Genomic DNA, 15,886 nt, shown 5'->3' with positions numbered 1-15,886 from the left:
ACTGAGTGCGAGTGCCGAGCACGAGTGCCGAGAGCGAGTGTGTAAGGCCCCGTAAAATGTTACCTAAAACCTAGGGTTTCGTTGTGCCGAAGTAGACTTAAGCGTTGAGGAGTTAAAGAAAATTTTGGAAGTGTCTGGCGTTTCTGCGGCCTATAGTGTTGAATCATCGCTTGTTGTGGAAGTCAAGAAAAAGCAATACAACGACCCATTGTTGGTACAATTGAAGGAGGGGATTCATAAACATAAGACCATGGCCTTTTCTCTTGGCATGGATGATGGTACACTAAGGTACCAAGGGAAACTATGTGTTCCAAACGTGGATGGTCTCCGAAAAAGAATCATGACCGATGCTCACACTTCTAGGTATTCCGTGCACCCAGGTTTTACAAATATGTACCATGATCTTAAGGAAGTCTAGTGGTGGAATGATATGAAGAGGAAGGTAGCGGCCTTTGTGTCAAGATGTCCAAATTGTCAGCAAGTGAAGGTCGAACACCAAAGGCCTGGTGGGTTAGCTCAGAACATAGAAATTCCATTGTGGAAATGGGAGATGATAAATATGGACTTTGTGGTAGGACTACCTCGTACTCCTTGCAAGTTCGACTCGATTTGGGTGATTGTGGATCGACTCACAAAATCAGCACACTTCTTACCTGTTAAGTCTACCGACACATCAGAACAATATGCTCAGTTGTATATAAAGAAAATAGTCAGGTTGCATGGCACTCCAATTTTTATTATCTCAGATCGAGGGGCGCAGTTCACGGCTAATTTTTGGAAGATGTTTCAGCAAGGTTTGGGTACTCAAGTGAATCTTAGTACAATTTTTGACCCGCAGACTGACGGGCAGGCAGAGCGGACTATTCAGACGATCGAGGATATGTTGTGCACTTATGTTCTTGACCTTCAAAGGTAGCAGGGATGATCATTTGCCGCTCATAGAATTTGCCTACAACAACAGTTATCATGTTAGTATCCAGATGGTACCATTCGAGGCTTTATATGGTAAGAGATGTAGATCTCCTATTGGATGGTTCGAGATTGGGAAAGCAGAATTGATAGGACTGGACCTCATGCATCAAGCTATGGAGAAGGTTAAGATCATTACAGAATGGTTGAAAACTGCTCAGAGCCATCAAAAGTTCTATTCGGATGTGCGTCGCAGGGATTTGGAATTAAAAGAAAATGATTGGGTGTTCTTGAAGGTTTTCCATATTAAGGGTATAATGTGGTTTGGTAAGAAAGGAAAATTGAGTCTGAGGTATGTCGGACCGTACATAATCATTTAGAGGATTGGCCAGGTGGCTTATAGGCTAAAACTACCTCCAGAGATGTCTTTAGTGCACCCGGTGTTTCATGTATCCATGTTGAAGAAGGTGATTGGAGATCCATCGCTTATTGTTCCTGTTGAGACTACTAAGGTTAATGAAGAACTGACGATGAAGAAATTCCAGTTGCCATTCTTGATAGGCAAGTTCGAAAGTTGAGAAACAAAAAAATTACTTCCGTGAAAGTGTTATGGCGAAGCCAACAAATCGAAGAGGCCACCTGGGAAGCTGAGGAGGAGATGAAGAAGAAGTATCCTAATTTATTTGAATAGCTATGTAATGGTGTCCATGATGTTGAAAGCTAACTTTCTATAAACTATGTTTCCCATGTACGACTTATGTTGAGGGTGCTCCTTCTTGGTAATGTAATGTTTAATGGCATTGTGGCCGGTGTTGTTTCCCCTATCATTTTATATCGTTGTGTTATGGTTATGTTGTTAGGAATGGTTTTGGGATTCCCTGGAAGGTGGATAGCCCAAGTTACGGGGGAAACTCTAGCGAAAATTATTAAAATTTGGGGAGTTAGTCAAAAATTGAAACAGTTGGTGTGTGTTATAGCAGCTGAGTCACATTGGGTGCTAATGGTGAGTTTTGACCCTCATTCGAGAATGAATGATCCTAAGTGGGGGAGGATGTAAGGCCCCGTAAAATGTTACCTAAAACTCGGGGTCTTACATCCTCCCCCTTGAACAGTGCATTGGGGAGTTGAAGAAAATTTTTGGAAGTGCCAGGCATTTTTGCGGCCCATTCTGCGGTCGCATAACTGATCTACAGATCGTAGATCTGCCGCAGACTAAGGCAGAAAATCGGGGCAAATGTTTGGACCATTAAGCGGCTGCATAATCATTTTGCGGGCCACATAACCCATCGCAGACCCAACACAAAATAATTCTGGAGGGCAGTTCTGCGGCGCATTATGCGACCGCAGATCGGTCGCAGAGTAAGGCAAGGGTGCCCAGTTCCGGAAGGCCATTATGCGGTCGCATATGCAACCGCAGATCTATGTCGGGACTTTATTTTTACAATTTTATAACCCCGATCCCTATTTCATTTATCTATCCTAAGGGTTCATTTTTGGGGAATTACCTGACATTTTAGAGAGAGGAGAGAGCTATTTTAGAGAGAGGGAAGGGAGGACTAAGGATTTCACTACTCTACTTTGATTAAACCTTGAAATTCCATCAAAAGGAACTTGCTAGGGCTTCAGAAAGGTAAGAATTTCTCCACCCGCATACATTGGGATGAGGTGATAGGGCCGCTTTGTGTAGAGTTTATGGTATTGTGATTGCACCTCCACCCGCATACGTTGGGTGAGGCGGCAGGGCCACTTTGTGTAAAGGTAGTTGTAGAGGATCCCCGACTTATGAATTTATAAATGTTGTTGAAAGCTCTTAATAAATTTGCTATGGCTTTAACGGCTAACAAAGCCTTTTATTGTTACCATGATTCATCATATTCATGTTATATTTCCAAGTCCTTGTATAGGTGTTTGGTTTTCGTACTAGTACTCTTCGATATGTACTAACGTCCCTTTTGCCGGGAGCATTGCATCTTTAATGAATGGAGATGGTTCTATAGCAGGTAGTATTGATCAGTGATAGCAACACACTCACTCCTCAACTGACTTGGTGAGCCCCACTTTATTTCGAGGTCATGTATCTCTTGTTACATGTACATAGTATTTTGAGGTATAATCAGGGCTTTATTGCCTGCATTGTCGTAGCACTCTTTTGTTTCTGTTAGAAGTTCCGTAGACATAGTGTGGGTTGTATCCTGTTTTCGGAAGGTTGAACTAAACTTGGTGTAATTGTATCATTTGTCCCACTTTAACTACGAATTTATAGTGTACTGTTTTGGGAACTTGTTAATGACGTAACTAATGGAAATAAACTGATGTTATTCACATGACCTCTTACTCTCTAATTAATGAAATAAATTTTTCTCTTTATTCATGGGTGAGTTGGGTAGAAGTATTGTACGGGCTTGCTCGGCCGGGGTATCTCGGTTAAGGGCTGGTCATGCTCCTCGAGGTCGGGGCGTGATAAACTGCAGAGCGATTGGGAGGATTGAGTGGTTGTGAGGACTGAGTGACTGTTAGGAATGAGTAATTGTGAGGATTGAGTGAATGAGAGGACTGAGTGATTTGATAATCTAAGAGTATGCATATGACTTTATCATTGTTCTGTATTATAGTTGGCATACATAATTGACATGTAAATATTGAGATTTATCATTCCTCATTTCAATTACACTTTGCATATTTTACCTGTTTGAGCTTTAGCTGTTGAACTTGAAAGCATGTCTATATTTCTGTACTGTATTTATGTAATTGGACTGTACCTGTGAAGCTCATCACTGCCTTCAGCCCAAAGGTTAGACTTGTTTCTTATTGAGTTGGTTGTACTCACTCTACACCATCCACTTCGTGTGCAGATCCAGGTACTTCTAGGTACGGTGGTTGCTGATTTTGGAGCTATTATTCAGTTCGGAGATCCTTGAGGTAGCTGTTTAGGCGTCTGCAGTCCTTGACTCTCCTCCTTTATCATTTAGTTCTATTTGTACTATTCTGCTCTCCTAGATAGCGTTCCAGACTATGTTGTTATATAGATGCTCATGTACTCAGTGACACCCGGATTTTGGGAGTTGTGTAATGAGTCGCGGTATTTTTCATATCAACTATTTTAAAAGATTTTTACTCTTAAATTTCATTTATTATGCTTTCAAATTTAAAAATGCGTGATTTATTGTGAATATAGGCTTGACTAGTATTACGATATGCGCTATCACGACATGTGAGATTTGGGTCGTGACACATGTACGCAATATTAACAATAACAGAAAAGACAGGAATGAGAATAAAGCAGTTAATTCATAACAACGAACTCAAAATCCAACTACCAGAGAGCCTAGAATAACAAGTCACATAAACTCATCTCAAATACCGAGGCAAATCTAATAGTCCCAAACAAATATAACTTTATACAATTCACTCGATCCCACCATATCATCATCTGTCAATATCATAATCCGTCCTTATTCCGCCATTGTAATTCATTACCTTTTAATTTCTGTTGCGCCGTGCAACCCACTTCCCAAATAATTTCAATCAACAATCAAAATTTACAAGGAGTTCTACATCAAGAGAGTAAATGTACGAACATCGCGAACATCGCAAATGCGATGTTTTGTTTGCAATTGCGAACATCGCAAATGCGAGACAAGGGTCGCAAATGTGAACCTTGTCTCTCAGCTACAAAAGTTGCAAATGCAAAAATTGGTTCGCAAATGTGAGTTCCCAACCTTCGCAAATGCGAAGGTAATCCAAGAACACACTGAGTCGCAAATGCGACGACTGTACATTCGCAATTGCGAACATTTTTCTCCCAATGCGAGGCTACCCAGTCCAACCCATGCTCGCAAATGCTAACATTTGTTTGCAAAAGCGAGGCTTGCAGTTGCGAGCCATACCTCGCAAATGCAAGATCTGCAGCAGAGCACCAGCACCAGAAGTGAACCAGCTATTCCAACCTTAACCAAACTCATCTGAAACACGTCTGAAACTCACCTGAGCCCTTAAGGCTCCAAACCAACCATGCACACAAGTGTAATAACATCATACGAATTTGCTCGCGCAATTAAATCACCAAAATAATATCTAAATCTACAAATCAATCCTCAAAACGAACGAACTTTCAAAGTGAAACTCAAGAACACTAGAATCACATTTAAGCGTCCAAATCATGTCAAATCAATTCCGAATTGAACAAAAATTTGCAGACAAGTTTCAAATAGCAATACGGAACTATTCCAAGTTTTAACATTAAAATTCGAACCCGTTAGCTAAGAAGTCAACTTAAGTCAAACTTAGTAATTTCCAACTTTTAAAAATGCTAGTTTTCTACAAAATGGGTTCAAAACAAGTTAGAGACTTCCGAATTCAATTCCGGGCATACGCCCAAGTCCTAAATCATGATACCGACCTATCAGGATCGTCAAAATACCGATCGGGGTCCGTTTACACAAAAATATTGACCGTAGTCAACTCAAACTATTTTAAGGTACAAATTCACATTTTTTTTAATTTTTCACATAAAAACTTTTCGAAATGTGACACGAATAATGCACGTAAATCGAGAAATGCTAAATGGAGCTAATCGAGGTCTCAAAACACGGGAGTAGAAGCTAAATCTCAAAATGACCTATCGGATCATCACAAGTAACCTTGCTATGGTGCACAATTCCATTTGTATATTCTTCGTACCGATTGTTACTGTTTGTGAGCATGCTAAAATATGTTGGCATAGTTTGGATCAGATAGAAATTCTGGAAATAATAGGTTTTTAATTAAGAAGATGCTGATGATGGAGTTAAGGGCAGTAGTTCTTTTTTTAAAAGAAATAGGTTTTGGGATTAAGGTGTTTTCTAGTAATAAGATTAATTACTTATCTTTTGAAATTTAAATGTTAAATTAATTTCTTAGGCATTTTGCTGCTTGGATAATTTTGCAGATTTTCGTGTTGATAGTTATAAAATTACATTCAACTTCTACATAATTTAGCAACAAAAATCATTAAAAAACTTTAATTTCACGTCTAATGTAATCAGAAATGTCGCATTTCATAATTATTAGCAAAATTAACCACATTAATTCTAAATTGACTAATTTTATTATATTATTTATTTATCTTATCCTAATATCACCAATTATCTTGAGCAATGCCAAGTGACTTATTATTAGGCTGCCACTTGGCTTAATGTGGATACCTGAAAAAAGAAACCGCATAATAATTATTTGCATAGGAGAACATGGATAAGAATCAATTATGGAGGTAGGTTAAAATTGTTCTTCCAAGCCCACATTTGGGAAGACATCAGTAGTGGAATTTAATTTTCAGGTGATTTATTTTTCTTCCTTTTTTCTTATTTCTGTGTAAAAAAATATTTAAGTATATAAATAAATTACAAACTGCAGCACACAAAAAATACCAAAGAAAATTTTAATTTCTTTTTGCATTGGAAGGTTTAATAAATAAATAAAAAAACTGTCAAACAAACGTGGGAGGAAGTATTAACTTTTAAAATTGACATGTTTAATTTTTTTATTTTAATTTTCTATCTTCTATTTTAAAATCTTGAAATTTTCATTGGAGTTTTGTCCTAAAGTACGTCTATTTCATACTTTAATCTTAAACCAAATCAAATTATGGAAGAGGACCCAACTACTGTAAAATTAGCACTACTATTAATCAAATTAGGCCTTATCAATCTTGTGATCTATCGGGTGCCTCATATTAACTCATTTGGCACATGTTCTGGGAGATACAACACAAACATCAGGAAGGCTTTAAGATCTGAATAATATTTTTCAATTGCTGAATATTATTTTTTCTTCCAATCAAATGCAGACAACGCAATTTCAATAAAGATACAACTACTTCTTGCTTCAAACAAAAGCAGACAACACAATCTCAACAAAAAGTACCTATTTGTTCTTACAAACAAAAGCAGATGAGCAATTAAGAGTAATTTTTTTTTCCAGAAAAGATTTTTTTAATTGATTCTGCAGTATGGTGGCAGCCCCCTATATAACAAAATAGAAAGTTATATAAGAATAAGAGTATGTATTTCAACACAATCCTCAAGAGAGATAAATGGACATGCCCATTCACATGACAAAAACTTGTTAGCACTTCACAAAATATGAACTTTCTCCTACAACTTACAACCTTCATGTACACTTGCAATACAGTCAAAAACCAGCAGGTACAGAAATGTATGAGGGTTGGCACCTTCCATTTATCCAATCTAAAACATACCAATGCTTCATTGGGTAAGTCACCAATATAAAAAAATAATTAGGAGTAATTGTTCTTCACTAACTTCTTTACTGTTGGAGAGGGAAATACTAGTAAGCAAAAATTCATTTAGGCTAACAGTAAGTAGTTGTTCTTTACCTAACTTCTATATTAATGCTTTACTCTTCAAAATTCTTGTTCTTCACCACCTCCTCTCCCATCCTTCATTAAGAAGTTGTACCACTCCCTCTTTGTATCTTCTAAGAGTTGTGTTAGAAGTTCAATGTAAGAGTTGAATTCTTTTGTCTCATCTTCAAACTTTGTAAAGTGTCCTTGGGTCATGAGTACAAACATATCTATCCTCAAAATATCCTTTCTATACGAATCTCTTCTATCTCCATATCAACTATACGAAGCTCTTCTACAAACTTATTGCGATTTTCATCCATGGACTATCATCCGCCATTTTTCGATTATCTAAACAACATTAAAGAAATCTGTTAGAAATAGAGAACATTCAAATCATAAATAAATAGTTAACAAAGAAAGATTTGATTTGAATGAAACATTAGCAAAAACGAGCAAAATCAAAAGAATCATTATCATCTTGCCATTTTCTGATTTTAAACAACATTAGAGAAATTTGTGAGAAATAGAGAACATTCAAATCACAAAATGAAAAATTAACAAAGAGAGATTTGATTTGAATGAAATATAAACAAAAAAAATGAGCAAAAACAAAAGAGTCATTATCATCTTGTCATTTTCTGATTCTAAACAATATTAGAGAAATCTGCGAGGAACAGAGAACATTCAAATCATAAATGAAAAATCAATAAATAGAGATTTGATTATGAAAAATTAACAAAAATGAGACAAAAAAAAGAGACATTAGCATCTGTCATTTTCTGATTCTAAACAACATTAGAGAAATCTATGACAAAATAGAGACCATTTACATCATAAATGAAAAATTGACAAAGAGAGATTTGATTTGAATGAATCATTAACATAAACGAGAAAGAGGCATTGTCATCTTTTATTTTCTGATTCTAAATAACATTAGAGAAATCTGTGAGAAATAGAGAATATTCAAATCATAAATTCTAAACAACATTAGATAAATCTGTGAGAAACAGAGAAGATTCAAATTAAAAATGAAAAATTAACAAAAAGAGATTTGATTTGAATGAAACATTAACAAAAATTTTAACCCGGCTATCTCTAAAATCCTACTACCGTTCCTCCATTTCATACTTGAAGAATGCAAAATCCTCAACCATCTTTGCAGCAAACAACTCAAATCCCTCCAAAACCGCCGGATATTAACAATCATATACCCACCAACAGTAGCCCCATGGCTACACACGACTCTACTCCAACTTTTAAAGACAAGCTACTATCAGATATGCACTCGAACTTTATCTCTATGGAATGATTTGAGGATCTAATTGCACCTATGGAGATACATGAGCTAGATGACAAAGGTATTGGCGGAGATGAATCAAAAAATGCAAATCACATGGTCACCTTATCTGTTGAAAATATGCATTGGATCTATCATCCCTGGAGGTACTCAGTAATTATCAAATTAATGGGTAAGCGGATCCTCCATAACTATCTTCGCAAGAAAATTCAAGACTTATGGAGGATTAGTGAAAATTTTCCGTTAATTGACTTGGGTGCTGATTATTACATAGTAAAGTTTGGTACAGAGAAAAATATGAACAAGGCATTACATGATAGCCCCTAGTTCATAAATGGGCATTTCCTCTCAGTACAAAAATGGCTACCAAACTATGTTGCTTCTCAGGCAAAACAGCAAATTGCCGTTGTATGGGTGCGTCTCCCACAATTACCAACTGAGTTTTATAATGCCATTATATTAAAGAAAATTGGTAGGAAAATTGTGCGTTTATTAAAAGTTGATGCATGTACATCAGCAACCTTGAGAGGACACTATGCAAGACTTTGTGTGGAAGTCTCTTTAGATCAGCCAGTGAAGTCATATATTTTCATCGGTTCTCATAAATAGCAAATATTATATGAGGGTGACAATTTCTTATGCAAACTATGTGGAAGATTAGGCCATTCATCCCTACAGTTCCCCTACTCTATTCCAGAAAAATCAAGAAATAATACGTTGCAACAAAGCTCTCCACAAATGTCAAAAGAAAGAGATGGTGAAAATTGGCAGACAGTGGTGTTCTCTAAAAGAAAGAAGAATCCTCCAAGAACAAAGTCTGAATCAATCAGGAACACACATGATGCAGGTATTAATGTCAAAATCTTTGATACTACCGCCTGTAAGTATTTTAATACTCAAAAACTAAAATACAAAGGAAAATATCCTCTACCAGTACATGACACAGGCATAAGGAAATCTCACCCAATCCCTGCTAATATTTCTTGTTCATCTAATTCTGATCATCATCATATAAATAATAATTCTAAATTACCTTATAATCACCAGCCCACTGTTTTGGAAAATACCACCCATAAGGTAAATCCACTTAATGAAACCAACCAATGCATGTCAAGTTGGCAGGACACACAAGATAAGAATAACAACCATGTGGCTAGATCCTACAATGACAAACTTAGTCCTACTACTGATGCATATACTACGCTTAATGATAGTAGGGATAAAAATCATTTGGACTAAACCAATGAAGCTTCTCAAAGTAGTAACAACAACGTAACTATTAGTCTTAATAATGATAATATGGACGCTACTTCCTACAAGGCTAATATCCATCCAACTCAACAACACTTATCTCTTGATAATCCTAGCAATGAACAAGTGTTGATTGATATTAACCAATTGTCTAGTACAATATTTGAACACTCTTTTGAGTCCTCTAGCCACGAACATGAACACAATTCTAATCCAGAACATACAGAACTTTTGGAACCTTCCTAATCTCTTCAATCCATTCCTACCGAAGGACCCTAATCCATTAGGATCGAAGGAGCCCGCCAATATATTCCTATTTCTCATACCTTGGGATGCCTAGAACAACCTGGCACAGATTCAAAAACAAAATAGCAACCAAGCCCCCATGAAAATGCAGCCCCCTCCACCACCCAATGCTTAAGAACTAAGAATAAAAGTAATGGAGGAACTAGAGGAGATACCTCCTCCAAACAGGGGGTTGAGAATCGAGTTTTCAAACATAAAAAAGTCAAAGTCTCACTCTTCTAGGTGAGGCACGACTTGAGGCATGTCTTCAGTTGTCCAATTGCACTATACAAGTGCACAATGAACATAAAGACACCACAAGATCTAACAGTAGGAAAGTTGGCAATAATCATAATACCATGCCAATGGAGAAACCTATCTTCTCCTATGGGGGAGGAGGGGAGTGTCAACCTACAGAACCCAAATCCCAGGATGAATAGAGCTACAACTATTATCATTTGGGACACTAGGGGTGCTAACAATGAGAACTTTCGTAGGAACTTTAGAGATATGATAGACACCCATAGGTTACTTTACTTGAAACTAAGATGTCTACTTACACCTCCCTTATTAATGATTTTAATTTTACGGATATGATCGAGGTCCACGCAGAGGGAAGATCAGGAGGATGGTTATTCTGTGGGATCACAATATGGTCACTGTCTAAAATTCTATTAGGCGAGATCAGGAAATCCATGCTATTGGTTGAGATACTTCCTAAACGCTACTCTTCGATTTTTTCTTCCATTTACGCTAGTACTAGTAAGACTAATAGAAATATACTTTGGAAGAACTTGGAAAATATTAATGACTCCTATAAAGGCCTGTGGTTAGTAGGGGTAATTTTAACGACGTTTTAATGGCTGAGGAGAAATTTGGTGGTAAACCTGTTAGTCTCAATAGGTCATGCAAATTATGGTCCAGCATAAATTATTGTAACCTCTTTGACTTGGGATTTAAAGGGAGTAAATTCACTTGGTCAAATCATAGGAAAATGAGGAAAAGTCTAATTATAGAACGATCAGACAGAGTGTTCTAATGATAAATGGGCTACTCTTTTTCTTGAAGCCTCAGTTACCCATCTTCCCAAAACCCACTCCGACCATAGACCTTTGTTGATCAAGTTGAACTCTATGCCTAGTGGGAACTACGAGAAACCTTTTAGGATAGAGACAATTTGGTGCTCACATACTGATTTTATTAATGTGGTTAATTCTGGTTGGAAAGATAATGACTGGTATAATGCTGCTCGATGTTTTAGAAACGATATTTTGGAATGGAAAAGAAAAACTTTTGATGATCTCTTTCACAGAAAAAAGAGACTCTTGTCTCCTCGACTCTCAATACTATTTCCAATCATGCCATGCAATATACTCTTCTCCCACAAAAAATTATGAATGTTATTGATCAAATCCAAAGGAATTTTATATGGGGTAGCACTGAAAGTAATAAGAAACTCCACTTGCTTAGTTGGAAGGTAGTCACTAGTAGTAAATCCAATGGGGGTATGGGAATCAAGAAGGCTAAGTCAAAAAACTTGTCCCTCGTTATAGGTCTTACATGGAGACTACTAAACTTTCCTCATTCTCCTTGGTCCAAGCTCCTTATTGCTAATCATGCTACGAAGGCCAAGAAAGCTAACACTTCTTTCATTTGGAGTGTTGTCGTAAAATGTTGATACTATTGTAATAAAGGGATCCTTTGAACTATCAATGAAAGGTCTGTGATTGACATTTGGAATTCCAGATGGATTCCTAACACTCCTTGTCTAAGAAATTCCATTCAAAGGCCTCTCAACAAGAGTGATCACAATCTAAAAATTAGAGATCTAAGGAAGAAGAATTTATAAAAATTTTCTAAGTTGTCTTTTGACCTCCCCAATTGTATTACTGATAACATTATGATCTTAAATGTCCCTCAATATGATAATACTCCTGACATTCCTATTTGGTCACTTAGTAGAAATGGCAGGTTTACTATAAAATCATGTTACACTCTCATTGATGGTCATGAGGAAACTGACAAAGATTTCACTTGAATTTGGCATCTCAACTGTCCTAACAAGATAAAATTTCTCCTGTGGAGTTGTTTTCATGATAAACTACCATGTAGATCTTATCTTAGGCATATTGGTATGAATATTGACTACTTGTCCAATGTGCAAGATTGAGGATGAGACCATTATGCACATTTTCCTTAGTTGTCCTATAACTAATGCATTCTGGAAGAATTTAGGCATTACTCACCTCTCATTCAATGGTATAACTCACTGGCTTCTTGTAATAAAAAATTTGAACTTTATGTTAAAGCACAAATACCTTGACCGGGAGGATCTTTTTTCTTTTGTTATCTGGAATATCTGGATGAATAGAAACAATAACATTCATAACAATACTAACCATGCTCCGTCCTCCAAGATCATTTTTCAACAGGCTATGGAATACAAACTCCTCACAGACAAAGAGTCAAACCCAAATACAAAGAAGACCATCAGAATAAGATGGCATATGCCCCCTGATGGTTGGTACAAACTTAACATAGATGGGGCATTCAAAGCTAAGAAGTTGCATTGTGGTCTAAGTGGAGTAATTCGCAACAGATCGGGAGATTGGGTTGTTGGTTTCTATAATTACACACATGCAGCAACCCCTCTACAGGTAGAACTATTGGCACTGAAACATGGCCTTCAACTCGTATGGGATCTCCAGCTGAAACCCTTGAAAATCGAAACAAGCTCAACTGATGTGCTCAAATGCGTTGATCATGGTTATCCAACGTATAATATCATTATTTTTTATTGCAGGTGGTTGATGCTCTAACTGGAGAAAGTAACAGTCAGGCATAATTTTAGGGAAGCAAATCAAGTGTCGCACCTTTTAGCAAAGGAAGCTTCCAAGCAGTCCAACCTAAACCAAGTCAAGAATTTTTCTCTTCCTCCTCCCTTTGTTGAAACTCAGTTTTTGGCAGATAGAGGCGGAACTTCCTATGTCAGACTACTTTCGGATAATATATGTACTAAGTTGGATGAACTTGGCAATGATAATGCCGTAAGTGGCATATCTATGGCATGTAATGTGACTAGTTCTTAGTATTAATAATAAGTATTCCAATTACTCAAAAAAAAACATTAACAAAAATGAGAAAAAAAATAAAAGAATCATTATCACCTTGCCATTTTTTGTGTTGGGATAAAAACTAACAAGGCCTCATGCTGAAGCTAATAAAATAAACCTTGGTGACAATAAATCAGACGACAAATAAAATATTCTAAAGAAGCATAATATTATAATATGATTTTGGTCAAGTGACCTACATATGATTTACTAATATAAAAGCGAGAAAAAAAACTTATGAGCTAATACAACATTCAGTTTTGCATATTTATATATGTTTATACAATTATTTTAAGTGTTATTTGATTTAAGTTACTAATCTCTATTTGAAGATTTTCTTTGAGATTAATATTTTAATAGCTAACCATATTATGAGCATGTTTGGTTGGGAGGCCGAATTTTCATTTTGGAGAAAATTACGCGATACATCAAACATATATACTATATTTATCATTCGTAGCTATACTTCAAATTTATCATTTGAACCTATATTTGAATTTTATAGCAAATCCATGAAATAAGAAATTAATTGATTTGAACTAAAACAAGAGAGCAACAAGCTCTCGTTGCTCAGTTGGTTCGAGCGCCCGCTTAGTTAGCGGAGGTCTTGGATTCGACTTTCAACAAAAGTATTTTATTTTTCTGTATATCTGTATTTCGTCTTCGTTGTATTCGTTGCGCGAACGAATACAGGCGATACATGTTGTATCCTTTGTATACATCCTTGTATACAGTCGATGTAGATTGTATCCTTCATATACACCCTTGTATTTTGCCTTAGTTGGTTACCGTTGATACATGGTGTATTTGTTGCGTGAATGAATATAATTGTGCGAACGAATACAATTGATATAGGTTGTATTTATTGCACGAACGAATACAGATAACACATGTTATATTTGTTGTGCGTTTGAATACAAGTAATACAAGCTGGTTACAATTGAACAGTAGTTACGAAAGGTAATTAGGCAAACTATAGTTACTAGGCTCTAAATTAGTACTTTATAAAAATTCTTTTTTTTTTGTATGTGTGTGTCTGTAACGACCCGAACGGTCATTTTAAGTATTAGAGCTCCATTCAGTGGCTTAAGGCCTTGAGCAGCTCTATATTATGTGTTATGACGTGTGTGCATAGTCGAGTTCAGACATGGGATGATTCGAGGCAGATGTGGAAAAAGGATTCGTGTTTTAGAAACTTAAGCGGTAAGTGTAACGACCCGACCATTCATTTCGAGCTCTAGCATGTCGTTAAGCTGTTTGAGGCCTTGAGTAGCTTCACTTCAGGTATTATGACTTGTACGTGTGGTCGGAATTGAATTTCAGAAAGTTCGGAGTTGATTCGGAAAGCAAATTCTAATTTCGGAAGCTTTAAGTTGAAAGAATTGACTAAGATTTGACTCTTGAGTAAACGACCTCAAAATCAAAATTTGAAGGTTCCTATGGGTTCGTATGATAATTTCGGACTTGAGTGTATGTTCGGATTAAGTATCGGATCATCCGGGAGCATTTCGGTACTTATTATTGAAGTCGGCATTTTGAAAGTTTAAGAATTTATTAAGTCTGACTTAAAGTAGATTTTAATGTTATCGATGTCCGTTTGGGATTTCGAGCCTTGGAATAGGTTCGTATTGTGATTTATGACTTATGCGCAAAGTTTGGCGTCATTCTGGAATATTTTGATATGAATCGGACGAGTTCGTTGAAGTTTGAAAGTTTAAAGAAGGATTTCGATCATCGATTCGTAGTTTTGATGTTGTGTGGCATGATTCGAGGTTTCGACTTAGTCTGTATCGTGTTACGCGATGTGTTGGTATGTTTGGACGGGGTCCCGGGGGCCTCGGGTGCGAATCAAATTTGAAACGGATCGAGTTTGGACTTGAAGGACTACTGAAGCTTAAGGCTTCTAGTGCGATCGCACCTGTGAGGTTATGGCCGCAGGTGCGAGACCGCAGAAGCGGCCCAAAGGTCGCAGAAGCGGTAGGGAGTGAGGGTGGATGGATTCGCATGTGCGAGGAATTTGCCGCACCTGCAGGCTCGCAGATACGGGCGGAGGAGCGCAGAAGCAGAAATGGTCTGGTACTGGTTGATCGTAGGTGCGGGTGTTGTAGCGCACCTGCGAAGCCGCAGGTACGGTCATGGGCGCGCAGGTGCGGTATGGTGCTTGAGCTGGGGAGTCCGTAGGTGCGGAGGTTTTCCGCAGAAGTGGATACGCACCTGCGGTTGGATGGCGGCAGAAGCACAAAAAGCTGGCCTTGGGGGATGCCGTATCTGCGAGGAAGCTTCCGCATAAGCGGCTAATGTTCCGCAGATGCAAAAATGTTGTTGGGCAAAGGACTTGATTTTATACGGGATTTGGCCCATTTTCTTTCATTTTCACTTGGTTGTGACAATTTTTGGAGAGCTTCAAGGGAAAATTTTCATCAAGCAACATAAGGTAAGTGATTCCCACCTATTACAAGTTAAATATATAGTTTGTATATGGATTAAAATATAAAAATTAGTAGAAATTTGGAATTTTGGTAGAAAACCTAGATTTGGTATTTTTGGATTTTGACCACGAAATTGGACATGTTATTAGGAATAAATTATATATTTAAGTTCGTGGTGTTATTGGTAATATTTATCTTCAAACAATTTCGGAATACAGGCATGTGGGCCTGAGGGTTGACTTTAATGACTTTTAGAGTG

General features: G+C 37.1%; 1 protein-coding gene and 1 long non-coding RNA gene across 3 annotated transcripts; one reads left to right on the top strand and one right to left on the bottom strand.

The window, feature by feature from the left end:
• The first annotated feature begins 980 nt into the window (after positions 1–980).
• Positions 981–1,600, top strand: LOC138894468 (uncharacterized). Its single transcript, XM_070179164.1, has 2 exons — positions 981–1,261; positions 1,432–1,600. The coding sequence occupies exons 1-2, from the start codon at positions 981–983 to the stop codon at positions 1,598–1,600; spliced, it is 450 nt and encodes a 149-aa protein (XP_070035265.1).
• Positions 1,601–6,992: 5,392 nt separating this feature from the next.
• LOC117277717 (uncharacterized) lies at positions 6,993–9,404 on the bottom strand. Of its 2 annotated transcripts, none has more exons than XR_011408754.1 (2): positions 8,338–9,404; positions 6,993–7,600 (listed from the first exon to the last, which is right to left on the bottom strand). It is a non-coding gene; the product is annotated as an uncharacterized lncRNA (long non-coding RNA). The 2 variants fall into 2 exon arrangements; XR_011408755.1 differs by having other exon boundaries at positions 8,381–9,404.
• Positions 9,405–15,886: the final 6,482 nt, after the last annotated feature.

This window comes from Nicotiana tomentosiformis, chromosome 6 (genome assembly GCF_000390325.3).
Source record: "Nicotiana tomentosiformis chromosome 6, ASM39032v3, whole genome shotgun sequence".
Classification (NCBI taxonomy): Eukaryota; Viridiplantae; Streptophyta; class Magnoliopsida; order Solanales; family Solanaceae; genus Nicotiana; species Nicotiana tomentosiformis.
The sequence above is the reverse complement of the archived record's forward strand: the minus strand, read 5'-3'. Positions and strand labels throughout refer to the sequence as shown.

What these genes read in the sequence shown, in the direction of transcription:
- LOC138894468 (XM_070179164.1), top strand. Translation starts at nt 981, where the DNA reads ATGGTACCATTCGAGGCTTTATATGGTAAGAGATGTAGATCTCCTATT. An exon ending in AAAGGAAAATTGAGTCTGAG is followed by an intron (nt 1,262 to 1,431) that starts GTATGTCGGACC and finishes AGGTTAATGAAG; the next exon opens with AACTGACGATGAAGAAATTC.